The sequence below is a fragment of the Nerophis ophidion genome, linkage group LG07, assembly GCF_033978795.1.
Source record: "Nerophis ophidion isolate RoL-2023_Sa linkage group LG07, RoL_Noph_v1.0, whole genome shotgun sequence".
Lineage (NCBI taxonomy): Eukaryota > Metazoa > Chordata > Actinopteri > Syngnathiformes > Syngnathidae > Nerophis > Nerophis ophidion.
In genome coordinates, this window is record NC_084617.1 from 13,249,306 (window position 1) to 13,276,016 (window position 26,711).

Consider the following 26,711-nt stretch of genomic DNA (forward strand, 5'->3'; position numbering starts at 1 on the left):
ATTGACCAGTAAATTGAGAACTTTTCCTTCCGGCTCAACTCCTTTTTCACCACAACGGATCGGTACAACGTCCCCATTACTGAAGACGGCGCACCGATCCGCCTGTCGACCTCACGATCCACTCTTCCCTCACTCATGAACAAGACTCGGAGGTACTTGAACTCCTACACTTAGGGCAAGATCTCCTCCCCAACCCGGAGATAGCACTCCACCCTTTTCCGGGAGAGAACCATGGACTCGGACTTGGTGGTCGCTTCACATTCGGCAGCGAACCTATTCAGTGAGAGCTGAAGATCCTGGCCAGATGAAGCCATCAGGACCACATCATCTCCAAAAAGCAGAGACCTAATCCTGCGCCACCAAACCGGATCCCCTCAACGCCCTGACTGCGCCTAGAAAATCTGTCCATAAAAGTTATGAACAGAATCGGTGACAAAGGGCAGCCTTGGCGGAGTCCAACCCTCACTGGAAATGTGTTCGACTTACTGCCGCCAATGCAGACCAAGCTCTGACACTGATCATACAGTCCGATGCCTCATACTCTCTGAGCACTTTCCACAGGACTTCCCGAGGGACACGGTCGAATGCCTTCTCCAAGTCCACAAAGCACATGTAGACTGGTTGGGCAAACTCCCATACACCCTCAAGAACCCTGGCGAGAGTATAGAGCTGGTCCACAGTTCCACGACCAGGACGAAAACCACACTGTTCCTCCTGAATCCGAGGTTCGACTATCCTTTGCGGGGGACAGTTTTGTTAAACGGGTAGGCTTCACTACATGTCTTAAAAATGCAGCCTGAAGCTCTGGCAACTATTCTTATATAAAGTACAGGCCAAGAAAACCTCATTCAATGCGTTTTCTTTATTTTCATGACTATTTACATTGTAGATTGTCACTGAAGGCATCAAAACTATGAATGAACACATGTGGAGTTATCTACATAACATAAAATAACTCAAAAATGTTTTATATTTTATGCATCCTTCCATCCATCCATTTTTCTACCGCTTATTCCCTTTGGGGTCGTGGTGCCTAGCTCAGCTACAATTGGGCGGAAGGCGGCGTTCACCCTGAACAAGTCGCCACCTCATCTAGTTTCTTCAAAATAGCCACTTTTTGCTCTCATTACTGCTTTGCACACCCTTGGCATTCTCTCGATGAGCTTGAAGCACACCTGGGAAGTGAAAACCATTTCAGGTGACCACCTCTTGAAGCTCATCGAGAGAATGCCAAGAGTGTGCAAAGCAGTAATCAGAGCAAAAGGGTGGCTATTTTGAAGAAACTAGAAGATAAAACATGTTTGCAGTTGTCAGAATAATTGTATCAAAGTTATCACAAAACGTTGTGTTGCCATGAGTTCCCGGCGAGAAGGCAAAACTCCACTATGTAGGATGGGAAGCAACATGAAGGTGTTCTGTTTCTTTGATGTATTGTAATCCACAGAATGATTTTGTCTTGACCCAAGAACTACAAAGCGTAGAGAAAGCAGGACCTGTCCAAGTTCCAGGCACCTCTTTTTTTTAACTGTTTTACGACCTCTTCTTTTAACATTTTTACGACCTCTTTTTTGAACCGACCTTTTCTTCGAACTGTTTTGTAATCAAAGGCGATGGCTGTTTACGACCCCCGTCCCTTTAGAAACAGCTGTTGCCATGTAATCAGGGAAAGTCTAAATAAAAGAGGAGGCGTACAATCAGGGAAAGTCTAAATAAAAGAGGACGCGTACAATCTTTCGTCGGAGCGTGGTACAGGGGTACAGGTGTGCGCGTTTCTCCTCACTGAGCCAAATGTAATTCTGTCTCTGTTTGATTCCTTGCTTCTTGTCTTGTTTGATAGATTTCATCAGTGTTAAAACCTGACATCAGTTATTTCAAATTTTTTTGTAAAGTACATAACTAACTCCACTCTTGGCATTCTCTTGATGAACTTGAAGCACACCTGTGAAGTGAAAAAACATTTCAGGTGACCACCTCTTGAAGCTCATCGAGAGAATGCCAAGAGTGTGCAAAGCAGTAATCAGAGCAAAAGGGTGGCTATTTTGAAGAAACTAGAATATAAAGCATGTTATCAGTTGTCAGAATAACAGTATCTAAGTTATCACAAAACGTTGTGTTGCCATGAGTTCCCGGCGAGAAGGCAAAACTCCACTGTGTAGGATGGGAAGCAACATGAAGGTGTTCTGTTTCTTTGATGTATTGTAATCCACATGAAGATTGTGTCTTGACCCGAGAACTACAAAGCGGAGAGAATGCAGGACCTGCCCAAGTTCCAGGCACCTGTTCTTTGAACTGTTTTACAACCTTTTCTTTGAACCAACCTTTTCTTTGAACTGTTTTGTAATCAAAGGCGATGGCTGTTTACGACCCCCGCCCCTTTAGAAACAGCTGTTGCCATGTAATCAGGGAAAGTCCAAATAAAAGAGGAGGCGTACAATCTTTCGTCGGAGCGTGGCGACATTGTACAGGGGTACAAGTGTGCGCGTTTCTCCTCACTGAGCCAAATTTAATTATGTCTCTGTTTGATTCCTTGCTTCTTGTCTTGTTCGATAGATGTCATCAGTGTTTGAACCTGACATCAGTTTTTTCACATTTTTTGTAAAGTACATAACTAACTCCACTCATGGCATTCTCTTGATGAACTTGAAGCACACCTGTGAAGTGAAAAACCATTTCAGGTGACCACCTCTTGAAGCTCATCGAGAGAATGCCAAGAGTGTGCAAAGCAGTAATCAGAGCAAAAGGGTGGCTATTTTGAAGGAACGACAATATGAAGCATGTTATCAGTTGTCAGCATAACAGTATCTAAGTTATCACAAAACGTTGTGTTGCCATGAGTTCCCGGCGAGAAGACAAAACTCCACTGTGTAGGATGGGAAGCAACATGAAGGTGTTCTGTTTCTTTGATGTATTGTAATCCACAGAAAGATTTCGTCATGACCCGAGAACTACAAAGCGGAGAGAAAGCAGGACCTGCCCAAGTTCCAGGCACCTGTTCTTTGAGCTGTTTTACGAGCTCTTCTTTTAACTCTTTTACGACATTTTCTTTGAACCAACCTTTTCTTTGAACTGTTTTGTAATCAAAGGCGATGGCTGTTTATGACCCCCGCCCCTTTAGAAACAGCTGTTGCCATGTAATCAGGGAAAGTCCAAATAAAAGAGGAGGCGTACAATCTTTCGTCGGAGCGTGGCGACACTGTACAAGGGTACAGGTGTGCGCGATTCTCCTCACTGAGCCAAATTTAATTCTGTCTCTTTTTGATTCCTTGCTTCTTGTCTTGTTCGATAGATGTAATCAGTGTTTGAACCTGACATCAGTTTTTTCACATTTTTTGTAAAGTACATAAGTAACTCCACTCTTGGCATTCTCTTGATGAACTTGAAGCACACCTGGGAAGTGAAAAAACATTTCAGGTGACCACCTCTTGAAGCTCATCGAGAGAATGCCAAGAGTGTGCAAAGCAGTAATCAGAGCAAAAGGGTGGCTATTTTGAAGAAACTAGAATATAAAGCATGTTATCAGTTGTCAGCATAACAGTATCTAAGTTATCACAAAACGTTGTGTTGCCATGAGTTCCCGGTGAGAAGACAACACTCCACTGTGTAGGATGGGAATCAACATGATGGTGTTCTGTTTCTTTGATGTATTGTATTCCACAGAATGATTTTGTCTTGACCCGAGAACTACAGAGCGTAGAGAAAGCAGGACCTGCCCAAGTTCCAGGCACCTGTTCTTTGAACTGTTTTACGACCTTTTCTTTGAACCAACCTTTTCTTTGAACTGTTTTGTAATCAAAGGCGATGGCTGTTTACGACCCCCGCCCCTTTAGAAACAGCTGTTGCCATGTAATCAGGGAAAGTCCAAATAAAAGAGGAGGCGTACAATCTTTCGTCGGAGCGTGGCGACACTGTACAAGGGTACAGGTGTGCGCGATTCTCCTCACTGAGCCAAATTTAATTCTGTCTCTGTTGGATTGCTTGCTTCTTGTCTTGTTTGATAGATGTCATCAGTGTTCGAACCTGACATTAGTTATTTTACATTCTTTTGTTAAGAACATAACTAACTCCACATGTGTTCATTTATAGTTTTGATGCCTTGATCTACAATGTAAATAGTCAGGAAAATAAAGAAAACACTTTAAATAAGAAGGTGTGTCCAAACCTTAGACATGTACTGTAAAAGCTAGTGTGTTTACATTGGGGCTAACTCAAAAAGCATAAAGTTACAATTTTGTAAAACACACTTTCAATACACTTAAGAAAATACTACAATATGGGACCTTTAAGGTACTATAAAGATACACGAAGGTTGTCACGAGTTGGTGTCCGCTACCAACTTGAGCCTAAAACGAAATAATCGTCGTTAGCGTTGTTGTACGGCCCCGACTGTCGTACTCACTTCCGGTGGCGGAGCCGTCGCTGTTGGTGTCGGTCTTGTCGCTGGAAGAGAAAGGTAATGTCCGTGAGAAGTCGGCTCCCTGGTCCGGGGGGCAGCCCGCCATCATGCAGAGACGCAGCAGGCCGCATCTGAGGATCAACGGCCACACAGGGCAAGCCCATTACAGTGCTAACGCTAACAGCACCAGCTAACTACAGTGCTAACGCTAACGGCGCGAGCTAACTACTGTGCTAACAACAACAGGACCAGATAATTACAGTGCTAACACTAACAGCACTAGCTAATTACTGTGCTACAGCTAACAACACCAGCTAATTAGAGTGCTAACACTAACAGGACCAGATAATTACAGTGCTAATGCTAATAGCACCAGCTAATTAGAGTGCTAACACTAATAGCACCAAGTAATTAGTGCTAAAGCTAACAGCACCAGCTAATTACAATGATAACACTAATAACACCAGCTAATTACAGTGTTGACGCTAATAGCACCAGCTTATTACAGTGCTAACACTATCAGGATCAGATAATTACAGTGCTAACTCTAATAGCAACAGCTAATTACAGTGCTGACGCTAAAAGCACCAGCTAATTACAGTGCTAACACTATCAGGACCAGATAATTATAGTGCTAACGCTAGTAGCACCAGGTAATTACCGTGCTAAAGCAAACAGCACCAGCTAATTACAGTGCTAATGCTAGTAGCACCAGCTAATTACAGTGATAATGCTAACAGCACCAGCTAATTACAGTGCTAACGCTATCAGGACCAGATAATTACAGTGCTAATGCTAGTAGCACCAGGTAATTACCGTGCTAAAGCAAACAGTACCAGCTAATTACAGTGTTAACACTAACAGGACCAGATAATTACAGTGTTGACACTAATAGCACCTGCTAATTATAGTGCTAACACTATCAGGACCAGATAATTATAGTGCTAACGCTAATAGCACCAGCTAATTACAGTGCTAACGCTAATAGCACCAGCTAATTACAGTGCTAACACTAACAAGACCAGCTAATTATAGTGCTAATGCTAGTAGCACCAGGTAATTACCGTGCTAAAGCAAACAGCACCAGCTAATTATAGTGCTAACACTAACAGGACCAGATAATTACAGTGTTGACACTAATAGCACCTGCTAATTACAGTGCTAACACTAACAGGACCAGATAATTATAGTGCTACGCTAGTAACACTAGGTAATTACCGTGCTAAAGCAAACAGCACCAGCTAATTACAGTGCTAACACTAACAGGACCAGATAATTACAGTGCTAACGATAGTAGCACCAGGTAATTACCGTGCTAAAGCAAACAGCACCAGCTAATTACAGTGCTAACACTAACAGGACCAGATAATTACGATGTTGACACTAATAGCGCCTGCTAATTACAGTGCTAACACTATCTGGAACAGATAATTATAGTGCTAACGCTAATAGCACCAGCTAATTACAGTGCTAACACTATCAGGACCAGATAATTATAATGCTAACGCTAATAGCACCAGCTAATTACAGTGCTAACCCTATCAGGACCAGCTAATTATAGTGCTAACGCTAATAGCACCAGCTAATTACAGTGCTAACACTATCAGGACCAGATAATTATAGTGCTAATGCTAATAGCTCCAGCTAATTACAGTGCTAACCCTATCAGGACCAGCTAAATATAGTGCTAACCTTAATGGCACCAGCTAATTACAGTGCTAACAATAACATGACCAGACAATTATAGTGCCAACGCTAATAGCACCAGCTAATTACAGTGCTAACACTACCAGGACCAGATAATTACAGTGTTGACGCTATTAGCACTAGCTAATTACAGTGACCACATCTACGGTCCCCTCCAAGGTTTCTCGCTGTCCCACTGTGTTGAGTTTTTCCTTGCCCTGATGTGGGATCTGAGCCGAGGATATTGTTGTGGCTTGTGCAGCCCTTTGAGACACTGGTGATTTAGGGCTATATAAGTAAAAATTGATTGATTGATGATTGATAATTGGTTGGGTTTCCACTCGTGACCAACACTACTGCAGTATGTACATTTGTTGTTTATTTATCTATTTTTATGCTTAAAAAACGCTTAATTTAGGACCCGAAAATTGTAGAATATGCTTTTAATAAACAAAATACAAATCTGCTATGTGGTGACGCAGCAATGCTGGAAATGTTCTTCCAGTATGGCAGTGAGCAATTGTTTTTGTGTCAAAGTATTGTTATTTTTTACGTTAAAAATGATGTAAGCAAGTAATAACACTGTGGTCAATCCCCATTAATCCAAATTCAAAATTGTGATTAATCAGATAAAACTTAAAAAATAATAATTTGACAGCACTATTTCAAATGTGTTACAATGTTTACATCTGATGCCGCACTCTTTTACTATGTAACACGTGCTGAATATGCTTTGGCATTGTCTTGCTGAAATAAGCAGGGGCGTCCATGGAAAAAGACGTTCCTTGGTTGGCTCCAAAACCTGTATGTACCTTTCAGCGTTAATGTTGCCTTCACAGATGTGTAAGTTACCCATGCCTTGGGCACTAATACACCCCCATACCATCACAGATGCTAACTTCTGAACTTTGCACCTCCAACAATCCGGATTGTTATTTTCCTCTTTGTTACGGAGGACAGGACGTCCACAGTTTCCCCCCAAAATTTGAAATGTGGACTCGTCAGACCACGGAACATTTTCCCACTTTTCATCAGTCCATTTTAGATGAGCTCGGGCCCAGCGAAGCCGGCGGTGTTTCCGGGTGTTGTTGATAAATGTCTTTCGCTATGCATAGTAGAGCTTTAACTTGCACTTACAGATGTAGCGACCAACTGTAGTTACTGACAGTGGTTTTTCTGAAGTGTTCCTGAGCCCATGTAGTGATATCCTTTACACACTGATGTCGTTTTTCGATGCGGTACTGCCTGATGGGTCGAAGGTCAGTAATATCTTCGCTTATGTGCAGTGATTTCTCCAGATTCTCTGAACTTTTTGATAATATTACGGACCGTAGATGGTAAAATCCCTAAATTCCTTACTATAGCTGGTTGAGAAATGTTGTTCTTAAACTGTTCGACAATTTTGTCACGCATTTGTTCACAAATTGGTGACCCTCGCCCCTTCCTTGTTTGTGAATGACTGAGCTTCTACACCCAATCATGGCACCCACCTGTTCCCCATTAGCCTGTTCACCTGTGGAATGTTCCAAATAAGCGTTTGATGACCATTCCTCAACTTTCTTTGCCACTAGGACCGTAAGTGGTTTTCGCTGTTTAAAAATGTTTAATATTGTACCAAAACGGTTGCTAAAATTTAAAGATTTTGGGGGGATTTCTGATCCTTTGTGAGAGCACCACAGGGATTTTTGTATGCATTGACAGACATTGTTTGTCTCTGTCAGTGAAGTATCTAGCGATGACCACAAGAAGATTAAACGGGTCTGGGAAGTCTTACGTGCTGTCACTGTCCGGCGCTCTGGTCAGCACGCTTTGGACCAGACCGGTCAGGCTGGCGATCTGCTTCTCCATGGCCTCCATGCGCTCCAGACGATGATCCCTGTTAGGGACATGCAAAAATTCAAACTTTTCCCACTGAGGACCACAAAATAACAAATCTAAGGATTCACTATTTTGGCAGTTTTCACATTTCCAAAACCAGTAGAATATTTAGATTTTTTCACAAGAACTAGAAAATGCAATTTTGGTAGGAACTTTAGTGGGAATGTCGAAGAGCCAAATATGAAATTAAGTGCTAACAGTTAGCACGCTGGCCAGATAGCGTCAAGTAACAAAAAAATATGAGCAAAATGAGCTAAAAAAAAAAGCTAACGTGCTAACAGTACTCTGCTAACATATCAACAATGGCATACTTAGTCAGAATTAGTGAAATACCAAAATATAAACATACTGAACTAGCTAATACAATTTTTGCTAACTGTAACATGCATCAAGTTCCACAATATTTTACTATGAGGTGTGTACCAAAAATTATTTTTTCAAATGCTAGCCTGTTAACATTAGAATGCATCAAGTACCAACGAATGACGGTGACACACATAATTAGCATACTAATGTTAACATGCTAACTTGTAGCGTTCGTCAGGTAACACAATATTTGACGCTGATGTGTATGCCTGCAAAATTAGCAAAAAAGCTAACATGCTAATATCAGAATGCTAACTGGTATTGTTCGTCAGGTAACAAAATATTTGACGCTGATGTGTATGACTGCAAAATTAGCAAAAAAATAAGCTAGCATACTAACGTTAACATGCTAACTGGTATCGTTCCTTATTTGACGCTGATGTGTATGATTGCAAAAATAGCAACAAAACTAACATGCTAATATCAGAATGCTAACTGGTATTGTTCGTCAGGTAGCAAAATATTTGAAGCTGATGTGTATGACTGCAAAATTAGCAAAAAAAATCTAACATGCTAATATCAGAATGCTAACTGGTATTGTTCGTCAGGTAGCAAAATATTTGACTCTGATGTGTATGACTGCAAAATTAGTAACAAAACCAACATGCTAATGTCCGCATGCTAACTGGTATCGTTCATCAGGTAAAAGATTTGAAGCTGATGTGTATCCTTGCAAAATTAGTAAAAAAGCTAACATGCTAATATTGGCATGCTAAATGGTATCGATCGTCAGGTAACAAAATATTTGACGCTGATGTGTATGACTGCAAAATTAGCAAAAAAAAGCTAACATGCTAATATAAGAATGCTAACTGGGTTTGTACGTCGGGTGGCAAAATTTTGACGCTGATGTGTATGACTGCAAAATTAGCAAGAAAACCAACATGCTAATATTAGAATGCTAACTGGTATCGTTCATCAGGTAAAATATTTGACGCTGATGTGAATCCTTGCAAAATTTGTAAAAAAGCTAACATGCTAATATCGGCATGTTAACTGGTATCGTTCGTCAGGTAACAAAATATTTGACGCTGATGTGCATGACTGCAAAATTATCAGAAAAAGGTAAAATGCTAATATCAGAATGCTAACTGGTATCGTTCATCCGGTAAAATATTTGACGCTGATGTGTATGCTTGCAAAATTAGTAAAAAAGCTAACATGCTAACTGGTATCGTTCGTCAGGTAAAATATTTGACGCTGATGTGTATGCCTGCAAAATTAGCAAAAAAGCTAACATTCTAATATCAGAATGCTAACTGATATTGTTAGTCAGGTAAAATATTTGACGCTGATGTGAATGACTGCAAAATTAGCAAAAAAAAGCTAGCATACTAACGTTAACATGCTAACTGGTATCGTTCCTTATTTGATGCTGATGTGTATGACTGCAAAAATAGCAACAAAACTAACATGCTAATATCAGAATGCTAACTGATATTGTTCGTCAGGTAAAAAATAATTTTTGACGCTGATATGTATGACTACAAAATTAGCAAAAAAGCTAACATGCTAATATAAGAATGCTAATTGGTATTGTTCATCAGGTAGCAAAATATTTGAAGCTGATGTGTATGGCTGCAAAATTAGCAAAAAAAAGTTAACATGCTAATATCAGAATGCTAACTGGTATTGATCGTCAGGTAGCAAAATATTTGACGCTGATGTGTATGACTGCAAAATTAGCAACAAAACCAACATGCTAATATTACAATGCTAACTGGTATCGTTCATCAGGTAAAATATTTGACGCTGATGTGTATGACTGCAAAATTTGTAAAAAAGCTAACATGCTATTATCAGAATGATAACTGGTATTATTCGGCAGGTAAAATATTTGACGCTGATGTGTATGACTGCAAAATTAGCAAAAAAGCTAACATTCTAATATCAGAATGCTAACTGGTATTGTTCATCAGGTAAAATATTTGACGCTGATGTGTATGACTGCAAAATTAGCAAAAAAAAAAGCTAGCATACTAACGTTAACATGCTAACTGGTATCGTTCCTTATTTGACGCTGATGTGTATGACTGCAAAAATAGCAACAAAACTAACATGCTAATATCAGAATGCTAACTGGTATTGTTCGTCAGGTAACAAAATATTTTTGACGCTGATGTGTATGACTGCAAAATTAGCAAAAAAGCTAACATGCTAATATCAGAATGCTAATTGGTATTGTTCGTCAGGTAGCAAAATATTTGAAGCTGATGTGTATGGCTGCAAAATTGGCAAAAAAAAGCTAACATGCTAATATCAGAATGCTAACTGGTATTGATCGTCAGGTAGCAAAATATTTGACGCTGATGTGTATGACTACAAAATTAGCAAAAAAGCTAACATGCTAATATCAGAATGCTAATTGGTATTGTTCGTCAGGTAGCAAAATATTTGACACTGTGTATGACTGCAAAATTAGCAAAAAAAGCTAAAATGCTAATATCGGCATGCTCACTGGTATCGTTCGTCAGGTAAAATATTTGACGCTGATGTGTATGCTTGCAAAATTAGTAAAAAAGCTAACATGCTAATTTCGGCATGCTAAATGGTATCGTTCGTCAGGTAACAAAATATTTGATGCTGATGTGTATGACTGCAAAATTAGCAAAAAAAAGTTAACATGCTAATATCAAAATGCTAATGATTTTGCCAAGGGCTGTTACAAAATGAGCTGGGGGCCGCACTTTGGACACCCCTGTTATAAAGCATTCGTTGCAAAAGTTGAAGGGTTTTTTCAGTCTTTCATACACACCTGCTGGCATCAGAGTCCGGTCCAGACAGAGAAGAACCAAACCCTGGCGTGGCCCTGCCGCCCTCCCCGGGTCCAGCGGTCAGGCACAGAGGCTCAGAGCCGGAATTAGGTCTGGACTTGGGGCTGTCCATGAACACGGAGGAGGAGGCCGAGTCTTTGCGGAAGCTCTGCCTGACGGGCGAGGCCCTGCTGGGTGAGCCGGAGTACGAGTCCCTGTCCCGCAGGTGGATGTCCGGGATCTTTTGCGGGGACGAGGGCGGCATGCGGAAGCCCATGCCCAAGGTGGCCGAGTAGGAGTCGGAGTACAGGGGCCCCCCGGGCTTGTAGAGGGAGTCGTCCAGCTCCCCCTGCAGGGCGGCCGCGGAATAGGTGCTGAGGGAGCGCACGGAGCCGCGGCGATACAGCCCCGCCGACACGGGGAAGCTGAACGGGTCGCCGATGGCGGCCAGCGACTGCGTGGAGGCGATGCTGAGGCGGCCCTCGTGCATCAGGCTGTAGGGGTCGGCGTACAGAGACTCGTTCTTCATCAGCGCCAAGTTCTTGGCCGAGACCTCCTCGTCCGGCTTGACGTCGCGGCGCTCCAGGATGGCGCTGGGCGAGGGCGAGAGGCCCGCGTTGGCCACCGACGGGTGGTGGGGGGTGGCGAGCCTGCTCGTGGGGCCCGGCGAAGGACGGAGGGCGGCCCCCGCCGTAGGAGAGGCGGGAGCGGGACGGCGAGCCGGAAGAGGAGGAGGGGAGCGTGTTGAGGCGGCGCGTCGGGGAGGAGTCGCGGGACGAGTACACCATCTCTCTCTGGAATCAGAAAGCAGGGATGCTGTTACCATGGAGACACAGCTGACTGATACCAGATGGCGATTACTTATTATCAAGAATCCACCATAAAGTTTTTTACTTGCGACTACTCAACAGTCACGACTATTTTGATAGTTCCTCGGGGAAAGACTACTTCACTTTTTCCACATTTTGTTACAGCCTTAGACCCAAAATGGAATAAATTCATGTTTGACCTCAAAATTCTAGAGACAATACCCCAATGTGAAAAGTGTTTTTTTTTTAACTAGAGGCAAAAAGTCAGATTTTTTTCCGTCAAAAAGTCGGGATTTTTTGTATATGTATTTTTTTTTAAATAAAAAAATATTGGGATTTTTTCCGTCAAAAAGTCGGAATTTTTTTTTTTTAATATTAAAAAAAAAAAAAAAAAGAAAGATTTTTTCTGTCAAAAAGTCTGGATTTTTTCCGTCAAAAAGTCAGAATTTTTTGTATATATATTTTTTTAAATAAAAAAAGTTGGGATTTTTTCCATCGAAAAGACGGAATTTTTTGTATATACATTTTTTTAAATAAAAAAAGTTGGGATTTTTTCCGTCAAAAAGTCGGTATTTTTTGTATATACATTTTTTAAAATAAAAAAAGTTGCGATTTTTTCCGTCAAAAAGTTTGGATATTTTTCGTCAAAAAGTCGGAATTTTTTGTATTTGTTTTTTTAAATAAAAAAAAAAAATTGGGATTTTTTCCGTCAAAAAGTATGGATTTTTTTCTGTCAAAAAGTCTGGATTTCTTCCCTCAAAAAGTAAAATTTTTTCTGTCAAAAAGTCTGGATTTTTTCTGTCAAAACGTCGTGAATTTTTCCGTCAAAAAGTCTGAATTTCTTCTGTCAAAAAGTCTGAATTTTTTTGTCCGTCAAAAAATTTGGATTTTTTTCTGTCAAAAGTGTAGATTTTTTCTGTCAAAAAGTCTGGATTTTTTTTGTCAAAAAGTTTGGATTTCTTACATCAAAAAGTTGGGATTTTTTATGACAAAAACTCAGAATTTTTTGTAAGTGTCAAAAAGTCGTTTTTTTTTCAAAATTATAAAAAGTTGGGGTTTTTCCCCGTAAAAAAGTCTGGATTTTTTCCATCAAAAAGTCTTGATTTTTTCTGTCAAAAAGTCAGAATTTCTTACGTCAAAAAGTTGGGATTTTTCATGTCAAAAAGTCTACATTTTTTGTAAGTGTCAAAAAGTGTTTTTTTTTTTTTTTTCTAAATTAAATTTTTATTTTTATTTTTCCCTTGTGAAAAAGTCTGGATTTTTCCATCAAAATGTCAGAATTTCTTCCCTCAAAAAGTTTGGATTTTTTCTGTCAAAAAGTCTGGATATTTTTTAGTGTAAAAAAAAATCTGGATTTTTTTCTGTCAAAAAGTCTGGATTTTTTTCTGTCAAAAACTCGGGAATTTTTCCGTCAACAGTCTGGATTTTTTCCGTCAAAAAGTCTGGATTTTTTTGTCCGTCAAAAAATTGGGATTTTTTTCTGTCAAAAGTGTAAATTTTTTCTGTCAAAAAGTCTGTATTCCTTATGTAAAAAAGTTGTGATTTTTTTATGACAAAAAGTTGGGATTTTTTATGTCAAAAAGTCAGGATTTTTTATGACAAAAAGTCGGAATTTTTTGTAAGTCTCAAAAAGTGGTTTTTTTTTCTAAACTAAAAAAAGTTGGGGTTTTTCCCCGTAAAAAAGTCTGGATTTTTTCCATCAAAAAGTCTGGATTTTTTCTGTCAAAATGTCTGGATATTTTTTAGTGTCAAAAAAATGAGGCGGAGGGGGTAAAGGGGGGCGTGTTGAGGCGGCGCGTCAGGGAGGAGTCGCGGGACGAGTACACCATCTCTCTCTGGAATCAGGAAGCAGGGAAGCTGTTACCATGGAGACACAGCTGACTGATACCAGATGGCGATTACTTATTATGATGAATCCACCATAAAGTTTTTTACTTACGCCTACTCAACAGTCACGACTATTTTGATAGTTCCTCAGGGAAAGACTACTTCACTTTTTCCGCATTTTGTTACAGCCTTAGTCCCAAAATGGAATAAATTCATTTTTGACCTCAAAATTATACAGACAATACCCCAATGTGAAAAGTGTTTTTTTTTTATCTAGAAAATAACCTCAAAAAACACATTGTCAAGACCCTTTGGCAGCAATTAAAGCCTCAAGCTTGGCAAACTCTAACGGCAAGCCGCGGCTCTCGAGCTACATGCAGCTCCTTAGCGCCGCCCTAGTACATTTTTCAAAAAATTTATGAAAATGGAAAAAGATAGGAGAAAAAATATATTTTTTGTTGTAATATAGTTTCTGTAGGAGGACAAACATGACACAAACCTTCCTTTCTGTCAAAAAGTCTGGATTTTTTATGCCAAAAAGTCTGCATTTTTTTCTGTCAAAAAGTCTGGATTTTTTCCGCAAAAAGTCAGAATTTTTTCTGTCAAAAATTCAAGACTTTTTCCGTCATAAAGTCTGGATTTTTTCCGTCAAAAAGTTAGGATTTTTTTTGTCAAATGTCAGGATTTTTTCCGTCAAAAAGTTGGAATTTTTTTTTATGTCAAAAAGTCTGGATTTTTTATGTCCAAAAGTCAAGATTTTTTTTTTTGTGTCAAAAAATCTGGTTTTTTTCTTAGTGGAAAAAAAAGTTGGGATTTTTCAGTCAAAAAGTTGGAATTTTTTCCGTCAAAAAGTTAGGATATTTTCCTGTCAAAAATCTGGATTTTTTCTGTCAAAAAGTCTGGATTTTTTCCGTAAAAAAATTGGGATTTTTTTCTGTCAAAAGTCTGGATTTTTTTATGTCAAAAAGTCTAAATTGTTTGTAAGTGTCAACATTTTTTTTTTTTTTTTCTAAATAAAAAAAAAGTTGGGATTTTTTCCATCAAAAAGTCGAGATTTTATCCGTCAAAAAGTCTGGATTTTTTTGGTGAAAAAGTAAGAATTTTCCCCCTCAAAAAGTTAGGATTTTTTCTGTCAAAAAGTCTGGATTTTTTCCGTAAAAAATTTGGGATTTTTTTCCGTCAAAAGTCTGGATTTTTTTATGTCAAAAAGTCTAAATTGTTTGTAAGTGTCCAAAAAATGTTTTTTTTTTTTCCTAAATAAAAAAAAAGTTTGGATTTTTTCCATCAAAAAGTCGGGATTTTATCCGTCAAAAAGTCTGGATTTTTTTTTGTCAAAAAGTAAGATTTTTTCCCCTCGAAAAGTTTGGATTTTTTCTGTCAAAAAGTCTGGATATTTTTTAGTGTAAAAAAAATCTGGGTTTTTTTTCTGTCGAAAAGTCTGGATTTTTTTCATCAAAAAGTTAGGATTTTTTTTCCGTCAAAAGTCTGGATTTTTTCCGTCAAAAAGTCTGGATTTTTTTCCGTCAAAAAGTCTGGATTTTTTGCGTTAACAAATTGGGATTTTTTTCTGTCAAAAATCTGGATTTTTCCCGTCAAAAATCTGGATTTTTAACGTCAAAAAGTCGGGATTTCTTGAGTTTATAACCATAATATACATTAAAAAAAAAAAAAAAAAAGATTTTGGAACGATAAAAAATATTGATGTAATCATGTAGTATTGACTTGATACGCTCCTGTACTTGATATCATTACAGTGGATGTTAGGCGTCGATCCACCAATGGCATTTATTTACATTTTGATGCCAGTGTGTAGTGAAGCATGTTTAGCTATTCCTCGTCCTGCAGGGATGACACTTGTAAGAAACTTACTTTGTCGCCATGGAGACCAGGATCAGTGATTTAGAAGTAGCTAAAATACTGCCGACTGCAGCTGGACGTTAGCCGCTAGCTAGCTAGCCATGTCTTAAAGCATCTCTTCCTGAGAGCGTTATCTTTAGTTTTTAAGCCAAAATGCGTCCGTTCTCCCTTTTCTGTCTACACACTGTTTCTGCTTGTACGTACTCTGTGATTGTGCACTGCCGAACATGCTCGTAAACCTGCAATGACAAGGACAATGACGTGCCGTCATGCCTGTAAAAAAAAGGGGGGGGGGGGGGGGGGGTGAGGCGGTATAGTACCGAATATGAGTCATTAGTATCACGGTACTATACTTATTCCGCTATACCGTAAAACCCTAGTGTACTGTTACAGACGGCCCTCAGAGCGCAGCCATAACTGCGACGTGGCCTTCAATAAAAACAAGTTTGACACCCCTGCCTCAGGGGACAAAGATGGCAAATTGCAGCTGAAGTGTTTGATTCCTGCTCGTGCGATGCTTTAAGGATGCAGCAGACTTGAGATGGGATTCATGGTCTCGGAAGGGAGCCGGATCTCGAGGAAGCGTTACTTTCAAAGAGCCGTTCAAAAAGACGGGTGTTGTTATAATTATAGCTGTTTTGCCTTTAATGAAGGAAACAGTCGCAATCTTTTCTTTCCGCTGGAATGAGTCCGTCAGTGTTTGTTGTTTTTGTGCCGCCTCGTTTGCTTCATTGTGTGTGTCTGCATGTGCTTCATTAAGTTGCTTGTATTGAAACGTCCTACATGTCGCCCGGCCCTCCAAACAGAGATATTGCAAACTTTAGGGTTGTGCAATACCATATTCCAATATTTTTCGATACTTTTCAAAATAAAGGGGACCACAAAGGTCATTATTGGCTTTATTTTAACAAAAATGTGATATATTAAACATATTTTTCTTACTGCAATCAAAGAACCAGTTTGTCCTTAAATAAAATAGTGAGCATACAAAACAACTTGTCTTTTATTAGTAAGTAAACAAACAATGGCTCCTAATTTAGCTGCTGACATACAAACCCCGTTTCCGTATGAGTTGGGAAATTGTTTTATACATAAATATAAACAGAATACAATGATTTGCAAATCATTTTCGATCCCTCAGACGGCACTGTATCAAAAACCGACATCAACCTCTAAAGGATATCACCACATGGGCTCAGGAACACTTCAGAAAACCACTGTCACTAAATACAGTTTGTCGCTACATCTGTAAGTGCAAGTTAAAGCTCTACTATGCAAAGCGAAAGCCATTTATCAACAACATCCAGAAACGCCGCCGGCTTTTCTTGGCCCGAGATCATCTAAGATGGACTGATGCAAAGTGGAAAAGTGTTCTGTGGTCTGATGAGTCCACATTTCAAATAGTTTTTGGAAATGTTCAACATCGGGGAAGCGAACCATCCAGACCAGTGGTTCTTAACCTTGTTGGAGGTACTGAACCCCGCCAGTTTCATATGTGCATCCACCGAACCCTTATTTAGTGAAAAATAAAATGTTTTTCAAATTCAAGACAAAGTTATATGATCTTTTACTGGTGCACAAAATGAACCGTGCATGAACATCACCTTGTTCAAAGAACAAAACCAACAGTGCATGAACTCGTAACAAATAACACACCTGCAAATCAGTTTGGGTTCTGCTGTTGCTGTATCCCTAATATGCCGATAGGGAGAAGTTTTTATGTACACGATGAGTCGGGTTAGGCTTGAGTGGAGGCTCCACCGAACCCCTGAGGCCGACCCACCGAACCCCTAGGGTTCGATCGAACCCTGGTTAAGAACCACTGATCCAGACTGTTATCGACGCAAAGTTCAAAAGCCAGCATCTGTGCCCAAGGCATGGGTAACTTACACATCTGTGAAGGCACCATTAATGCTGAAAGGTACATACAGGTTTTGGAACACCATATGGTGCCACCTAAGCGCCGTCTTTTCCATGGACGCCCCTGCTTATTTCAGCAAGACAATGCCAAGCCACATTCACCACACGTTACAACAGCGTGGCTTCGTAAAAAAAGAGTGCGGGTACTTTCCTGGCCCGCCTGCAGTCCAGACCTGTTGCCCATCGGGTTAGGCTTGAGTGGAGGCTCCACCGAACCCCTGAGGCCGACCCACCGAACCCCTAGGGTTCGATCGAACCCTGGTTAAGAACCACTGATCCAGACTGTTATCGACGCAAAGTTCAAAAGCCAGCATCTGTGCCCAAGGCATGGGTAACTTACACATCTGTGAAGGCACCATTAATGCTGAAAGGTACATACAGGTTTTGGAACACCATATGGTGCCACCTAAGCGCCGTCTTTTCCATGGACGCCCCTGCTTATTTCAGCAAGACAATGCCAAGCCACATTCACCACACGTTACAACAGCGTGGCTTCGTAAAAAAAGAGTGCGGGTACTTTCCTGGCCCGCCTGCAGTCCAGACCTGTTGCCCATCGAAAATGTGTGGCGCATTATGAAGCGTAATATAAGACAGCGGAGACCCCGGACTGTTGAACGACTGAAGCTCTACATAAAACAAGAATGGGAAAGAATTCTACTTTCAAAGCTTCAACGATTAGTTTCCTCAGTTCCCAAACGTTTATTGAGTGTTGTTAAAAGAAAAGGTGATGTAACACAGTGGTGTACATGCCCTTTCCCAACTACTGTGGCACGTGTTGCAGCCATGAAATTCTAAGTTAATTATTATTTGCAAAAAAAACAAAAACGTTTATGGGTTTGAAGATCAAATATGTTGTCTTTGTAGTATATTCAATTGAATATGGGTTGAAAAGGATTTGCAAATCATTGTATTCCGTTTATATTTACATCTAACACAATTTCCCAACTCATATGGAAACAGGGTTTGTATCTAATATCCACTAGAACTGCTACCCTCGGGCAGACGCTATAGGGTGCTAAAAGCGGGCACAATTAGACTAAAAAACAGAGCCGTAGTACCATCAAACAATGTGTCCGTCGTATCCTCATGTATCATGTTTTTTCTTCCAGACTATAACGTCACTATGTAGTGAAGTGAAGTGAATTATATTTATATAGCGCTTTTTCTCTAGTGACTCAAAGCGCTTTACACAGTGAAACCCAATATCTCATTTTTACATCTAAACCAGTGTGGATGGCACTGGGAGCAGGTGGGTGAAGTGTCTTGCCAAAAGGCACAACGGCAGTGTCTAGGATGGCGGAAGTGGGGATCGAACCTGCAACCCTCAAGTTGCTGTCACGGCCGCTCTACCAACCGAGCTATACCTCACCGGTAGGGTTTTTGACGGAAATAATTACATACGTATTCCCAAAAATCTGTCCCTCTGAGGACTTTCTTCATCATCGTTGAAGCAGAAATGTAAAAATGCGTTCATTCGGCGGCGCGACGCTGTCTTCTGGTGTGTGTGTGCGGTAACAGATGGCGAATTGAAGATTAAAAAAAATACATTTCCAAGAGGAATACCTGTTAACATCCGCCTGTCAAACATTTTCCTTGAAATCAAACACAGACAAAACAACAAGACACTATTAGCTCGCTGAAGACGCTCATTAGTTCTGCATTACAAGCTCGGGCGAAGCATTGTTGCCTTGCAGTTCCCTCGGAAATTGGGCGTGAACGCCGAGACACGAAATGTTGAAGGTAGGAACGAAGCGAGGATTACAACGATTGTTAATAAAAAAAAAAAACGTTCAAATGATCCCTTAGTGCAGGGCTAGGGAACCTATGGCTCTAGAGCCAGATGTGGCTCTTTTGATGACTGCATCTGGCTCTCAGATTAATCTTATCTTACATTGCTTAACACAATAAGTAATGAATAATTCCACTGGTAATCAGTGTTAAAAATAACGTTCAAAATGTAAAAAATTCTCGTGCATTTTTATCCCTCAATCCGTTTTCTACCGCGGTGTTTTTCAACCTTTTTTGAGCCAAGGCACATTTTTTGCGTTTGAAAAATACGGAGGCACACCACCAGCAGAAATGTATTAAAAACAAAACTCAGTTGACAGTAAAAAGTCGTCGTCACAATTGTTGGATACGACTTTAAAGCATAACCAAGCATGCGTCAATATAACTCTTGTCTGAAAGTAGACGTACTGTCACCATCTGTCACATCACGTCGTGACTTATTTTGAGTTGTTTGCTGTTTTCCTGTGTGTAGTGTTTTAATTCTTGTCTTGTGCTCCTATTTTGGTTGTTTTTTCTCTTTTTTTGGTATTTTCCTGTAGCAGTTTCATGTCTTCCTTTGAGCGCTACTTCCCGCATCTACTTTGTTTTAGCATGCAAGAATATTTCAGTCGTTTTTATCCTTCTTTGTGGGGACATTGTCGGATATACATTGTCTTTGCTCCACAGTAAGTCTTTGCTGTCGTCCAGCATTTAGTTTTTTTGTTTACTCTGTAACCAGTTCATTTTTATTTTTGCCCTGCATAGCCTTACCTAAGCTTTAATGCCTTTTCTTAGGGGCACTCACCTTTTGTTTATTTATGTCTTAAGCATTAGACACCTTTTTTTTTTACCTGCACCCTGCCTCCCGCTGTTTCCGACATCTACAAAGCAATTAGCTCTAGACAGCACCGACCACTCAACACCACATTATTTTCAAACTGTAATTACTGGTTTGCAAAAAACTATTTTAACCCATATAGGTGAAATTAGATAATCTCCCACGGCACACCAGACTGTATCTCACGGCATAGTGGTTGAAAAAGACTGTTCTACCGCACCTGTTCAAGAAGTCAAGAATGGTAAGAAGTACTTTATTCATTATTAGGTAGCTTCAGAATAAACATTTTATTAAAAAGAATAACATACATGTTATACCCTAATGTTGGTTTTACATAAAAATGCACACATTCAGTTGTATTCAGTGTTTAAAAAACATTATATGGCTATCACGGAAATACATTTTAAAATATTTGGCTTCCATGGCTCTCTCAGCCAAAAAGGTTCCCGACCCCTGCCTTAGTGGCTGTGAGCAGGTATATTTAAAGGCCTACTGAAATGAGATGTTCTTATTTAAACGGGGATAGCAGGTCCATTCTATGTGTCATACTTGATCATTTCGCGATATTGCCATATTTTTGCTGAAAGGATTTAGTAGAGAACATTTACGATAAAGTTCGCAACTTTTGGTCGCTAATAAAAAAGCCTTGCCTGTACCGGAAGTAGCAGACGATGTGCGCGTGACGTCAGGGGTTGTAGGGCTCCTCATATCCTCACATTGTTTACAATCATGGCCACCAGCAGCGAAAGCGATTCGGACCGAAAAAGCGACAACTTTCCTATTAATTTGAGTGAGGATGAAATATTTGTGGATGAGGAAAGTAAGAGTGAAGGACTAGAAAAAAAAAAGGCGAGGGCAGTGGGAGCAATTTAGATGTTATTAGACAAATTTACTAGTGTAACCGGTGGTCTTTTCCTCTGCGTTGTGTGTTGTTTATGGAAGACGACCGACACCATGGGTTTCTCCACTGCACTTTACTGATAATACAGAATACAATTGTCATCAAATACTTTGTGCACTCGTCGAGCCCCTACACAAATATAATAATGAACAAGAAATGAATTAAAGTTCTTAACAAGACAAAATATTTTCTGTCGTTGCATGGATGCCTACCTCTCCCGTTATCGTAATCAAAAAGGGAAGTTGGAGGGCGTGTCCAACGCATATAAAAAGACAGGTGTCACAGTAATTATTGCAGTAGGAGGGACAACGAGACAATGGTTCCACATTGACAAAACATCAAACAATATTCAGGTATTTACATGTAACTTACTTATTTGGTGTAATTATAACAATAATAAAACAATAGAAATACGATATTTACAAGACGTAATTGACCCTGTTACACTAGGATAATTCTGGAAAATCCATTATCTGCTTATTGTGTTACTAGTGTTTTAGTGAGGTTATATGGTCGCACCTGTACAACCTGAAAGTCGAGGGGGTGTGGCCATGGGTGTGGTGACTGCCTGTGTCTCCGAGGGAAGCCACGTTTCCCTCCTCCACGGTGGAAGCTTCCGACGATTGATGGCGGGCGGTGGGATTAGGCAAGAGAGTCGCAGCTGCCTCTTTGACAGGTGCAGGAGGAACGACGCAAGCTCTCCGCTCATGTCTACGGTAAGAGCCGACTTATTACCACCATTTTCTCACCGAAACCTGCCGGTTGACATGTGGTAGGGAACCATGTTCGCTTGACCGCTCTGTTCCATAGTAAAGCTTCTGTGACGTCTCGGTGGCATTGTGGTGAGGAGTTGTTCTCTCGTGGGTGCAGCGGAAGATGGAACACAGCGTGAGGGTAGCGATAAGAATTTATTTATATAATAAAACAAACTAAGAAGAAAAAGACTTGCACAAAGGCACTAACCAAAAACCAACAGAACTAGCTTGGGAGCTAGAAAGAACAAAGGGCGCTAGCGTGGAAGCTATGGATATAAACGAATAAAATAGCATATAAGCTAACAAGTATACAAAAATAGATTTACCACAATGTTGGAAGAGTGGCGTCAGCTGTTGCGTGTAGCAAGCAAGAGTCCAAGACTGAATGTCAAACACATATATAGGGAGATAAATAATCAAGGGCAGGTGCGCGTGATCAAAGCAGAGACAGGTGACACTAAATGGGTAACTATGACAACGGAAACAAAACCAGGAAGTGCCATGATCCAAGACGAGGATCATGACAGCTTCACCGTCATCTTTCGGGAATGTAAACAATGAAACACCGGCTGTGTTTGTGTTGCTAAAGGCGGCCGCAATACACCGCTTCCCGCCTACATCTTTCTTCTTTGACGTCTCCATTATTAATTGAACAAATTGCAAAAGATTCAGCAACACAGATGTCCAGAATACTGTGGACTTATAGCTGTGGACCAAAATATCATCATACCGCGACGTTTTAGCTGATAATTCCGCGCGAAATTTAAAATTGTAATTTAGTAAACTAAAAAGGCCGTATTGGCATGTGTCGCAATGTTAATATTTCATCATTCATATATAAACTATCAGACTGCGTGGTCGGTAGTAGTGGGTTTCAGTAGGCCTTTAACTAAATTGTTTTGGGGGCCACATTTCTTAGAAAGCTAAAAAACGAGGTGGACTTTTCTCTTCACTATTGGTCTTATTTTGAGTATTCCTGAGAAACCAGCATCCTCTACAGCAGAGCTGGGCAAATATTTTGACTCGGGTGCCACATTGAGAGGAAAAAAATGTACTACTTTGTCCTACACGCCATTAGACTGTACAAATCCTCTCTGGGGGGGACGAGGGGTACTAGGATGAGAGGGGATGCAAAACAATAACAGTGCAATACTTTTTCATAACATGGTCACTAACGCCTAGTTCAGGGGTCGGCAACCCAAAATGTTGAAAGAGCCATATTGGACCAAAAAAATAAAAGCCATATTACATACAGATAGTGTCATGAGATATAAATTGAATTAAGAGGACTCAAACGAAACTAAATGAGCTCAAATATACCTACAAATGAGGCATAATGATGCAATATGTACATATTGCTAGCCTCAGTAGCATGTTAGCATCGATTAGCTTGCAGTGACCAAATATGTCTGATTATCACTCCACTCAAGTCAATAACATCAACAAAACTCACCTTTGTGCTTTCATGCCCAACATTAAAAGTTTGGTGGACAAAATGAGACAAAAAAAGAAAACATGTCTTAGAAAGTCGGAGAAAGTTGTACATGTAAACACACTACGGTGAGTTCAAGGACCGCCAAAATTAGTAGGACAAAACGGCGCTCGCCTAATACTCGAATCAGTGAAGCATGTTTATTATAAACAGTGTGCTTTATAACAAGTAGGGAGGTTTGTGTCATGTTTGTCCTCCAACAGAAACAATATTAAAACGAAAAATATATATTTTATATTTTTTCCCCTCATCTTTTTCCATTTTTCATACATTTTTGAAAAAGCTCCAGAGAGCCACTAAGGCTGCCGACCCCCGGCCTAGTTTCTCTTATTATATTCCTATTTTACTGTTATATTTTTTTCTCACTGTTGCTTTTTATTTTTTATTCTTATTGTAATATTTTTCTACTTTGTTTCCATTAATACCCCCATTATTTACTTTTTAAATTCGTTCTCAATTCTGTACACTGCTGCTAGAATTTTAATTTTCCTGCACTGCAAAAAGTCTGCGTTCAAAAACAAGAAAAAAAATAAATAAATACAAAAATTAGGGGTATTTTATTTTAACTAAGCAAAATTAACTGCCAATAGAAAAATAATTAAATTTGGCTTGTCAAGACTTTTCAAAACAAGTAATCTAATAAATCTAATAAAATCTAAAAAACCTCAATGAACCCAGAAATAGCTTAAAATAAGTATATTCTCACTAATAACAACTGTACTACTATATGAGTACCTATTTCTATTGTTTCATTGAACATAAAACAGCAAAGTAAATTTTGGTTGTTGTCTGTTTTATTATTAGACACAATTGTGACAAACAGTCACAATTGTTTTTATGCTTGAAATAGGACATTTCTTGAAAAAAAAAACAGTTTTATACTTGTGTGTCAGGCTTGCCACTGACAGTCTGTTTGTGTGTTTAGTATTTCCTGTCCTTAGTTCCTGTCAGCACTCTTATTTTGTTGGTTTCCTGTCTTTCTCCCTGAGTGCTGTGTTCCCCTCAGCTGCGGCTGATCGGCACAAGGCCACACCTGGTGTCAATCAGTCCGCCTCTATTTAGACCTGTCTTCCCATCCAGTCACTGCTGGATTATCGTCACGTATTGCATGTCGCTTCAGTCTTGGATTGTCGATGTCGCTCTTGTTATCGCTCCTGTCGTGTCGTACCTTGTCTTGTCTATGCAGCGTTGCGGTAAGTTATGTTTGATTACGGTTTTTAGCTTACTGCCTATTGTACCCTGTTTCCCAGTTTGTTTTTATATTACATGTACTACTTCTGTTTCCTGCTCGATTCTTGCTAGCTTCCATGCTAAGTTCCTTTTGGTTTTCTAGCTCCCATTCTAGCTCCTTTAGTTTGTTATCCGCCCACGTGCGTGCTTTTTGTTTGTTATTTTTTAGTTTTAATTAAATCATGTTTTTCTATCTAATGCCTGCCTCCATCTCTGCAGCTTGGGGTTCGACACCAACAAACTTTGACATTGTGAGTGTTGATGACACCGCTTTGCAACAGCTGATATTCTAGTTTCAAGCATGTTTTACTCAATATAGGTCATAACATCTCTTACTGAGATCATTTAGGACCAAAACCCTTAAAACAATTAAAACACTCTAAAATAAAATCTGCTTAGTGAGAAGAATTATCTTATCAGACTGAAAATAAGCAAATATCAGCCTTATTTGCGATATTTAATCTTATTTAGACTTCAGTTTTTGCAGTGCCTGGCTGGAATTGGGGGTTAAATCATCAAAATGATTCCAGAGCGCGGCCACCGCTGCTGCTCACTGCTCCCCTCACCTCCCAGAGGGTGAAACAAAGTGATGTGTCAAATGCAGAGGGTCATTTTCCCACACCTAGAGTTTGCAGCAACCACTGAATTTAATTATATTATATGTATTATTGTATTATATATTGTGTATATATATTGTATATGTATAGGGGTGGGACCTAATAAGTTTTCCCACTCCCTTTTGAGCCAATCTTGACATCTACAAAAGATTAGTCACATGTAATGTTTTCAATGTAGGTGTAAAAATAATGTATGTATATATATATTTCTTTTGTATTTTATGTCATTCTTTTGTTTTGTTTGCATGGCTCAAAATAAACCATTCATTCATTTGTGGGACTATCAGTGGTACTCTAACTTTAATATTAAAGCAGCTAGTATTTTCCGATGTAGTGTGTCTTCTCGTGATCTTTGTTTTTTCCCCTTATGTTCATTATTGAGCTCTGTGTTTCACCTTGAAGGCCTGGAATGTCTACCGGGAGTATAATGTACTCCCTTTTTGTGGAGGTCTAGAACATAAAGGCTGTATTCGTACTAAAAAAGTTGAGTCTTTCCATTTCATTTTCAGACCGCTTCTTGCTGCTGCTGTTATCGCATTGTAAGGGCTGGTCTCCTGAAGCTTTAGTAAAACTCAGTAATATTACTGTTTTGTCTCGGTGGTCCTTCTGACTCAACATATATGTCATCCGAATAAACTTTGTATTAACCAGTGTATTGATAGACCAAGACTGTGATAGGAAAAGGTATAATTTTTAACAATATGAATAAAAAAAATTACCCGCAGGTCGCCGTTGGCCAGATGCGCGGCGGCCGGGTAGGAGGCGTAGATGGGCTCCTTGCGGTAGATCTTGATCACGCTGCGGTCCTGGATGTCGCGCACGTCCTCCAGCTCGTAGAAGACGTTGCGCGCCTCGTCCTTGATCAGGATGGCCGTGTTGGGCGACTTGAGCATGCCCGCCGTCAGCTTCTGGGGGAACATGTGCACGATGAGGGCGTGCAGCGTGTCCAGGCTGCTCAGCTCGTGGGTGATGTGCACGCGGCGCGTCTCGTCGCCGTACTGCAGGAACAGCACGCCTGGAAAAACAATTATACTTAATTACATTGGGGGACATACGTACATACATACACACTTTTAAAATTAAGTTTTTCATGGCCTTATTGTCATGACCTGTCACCCGGGTCATGGCATAATTTATGTTTGGGAGTTTTTCCTGTTTTCTTCTGTTTCCTGGTTGCACCCTCTTTCCCTGTTTATTGTCGGTTTCCATGGGCACCGATTCTCCTCACCTGTCTGCGTTTAGCAATTAGTGTTCCCACCAGGTGTTTTGGTTAACCACTCCCCTTCATAGTTTCCTGTCAGCCAGCATCAGTTGCCGGGTCAATGTTTGCTATAGGCCAGTGGTCCCCACCGATTGGTACCGGGCCGCAGAAGAATTTCTTTTTCATTTTTGTAAAAAAAAAAAATTTATTTTATTTTTTTTTTACTAAATCAACATAAAAAAACACAATATACACTTACAATTAGTGCACCAACCACAAAAACCTCCCTTTTTCATGACAAAAACGTCCCTTTTTCATGACAAAAAAAAAAAGGGTTCCCCCAAACGCCCATCCCCCGGGCCGCAGGACAAATTATTAAGGTTGGGGACCACTGCTATAGGCAACATTTACGTTTCTCCTG

General features: G+C 40.0%; 1 protein-coding gene across 1 annotated transcript in view; it reads right to left on the reverse strand.

Moving 5' to 3' along the window:
• Positions 1–26,711, reverse strand: part of srcin1a (SRC kinase signaling inhibitor 1a) — a 174,216-nt gene that overhangs the window by 66,693 nt on the left and 80,812 nt on the right. Inside the window, 5 exon segments of the mRNA XM_061905485.1 lie at positions 4,397–4,524; positions 7,854–7,955; positions 11,079–11,693; positions 11,695–11,870; positions 25,809–26,104. Coding sequence (XP_061761469.1) covers positions 4,397–4,524; positions 7,854–7,955; positions 11,079–11,693; positions 11,695–11,870; positions 25,809–26,104 — 1,317 coding nt within the window.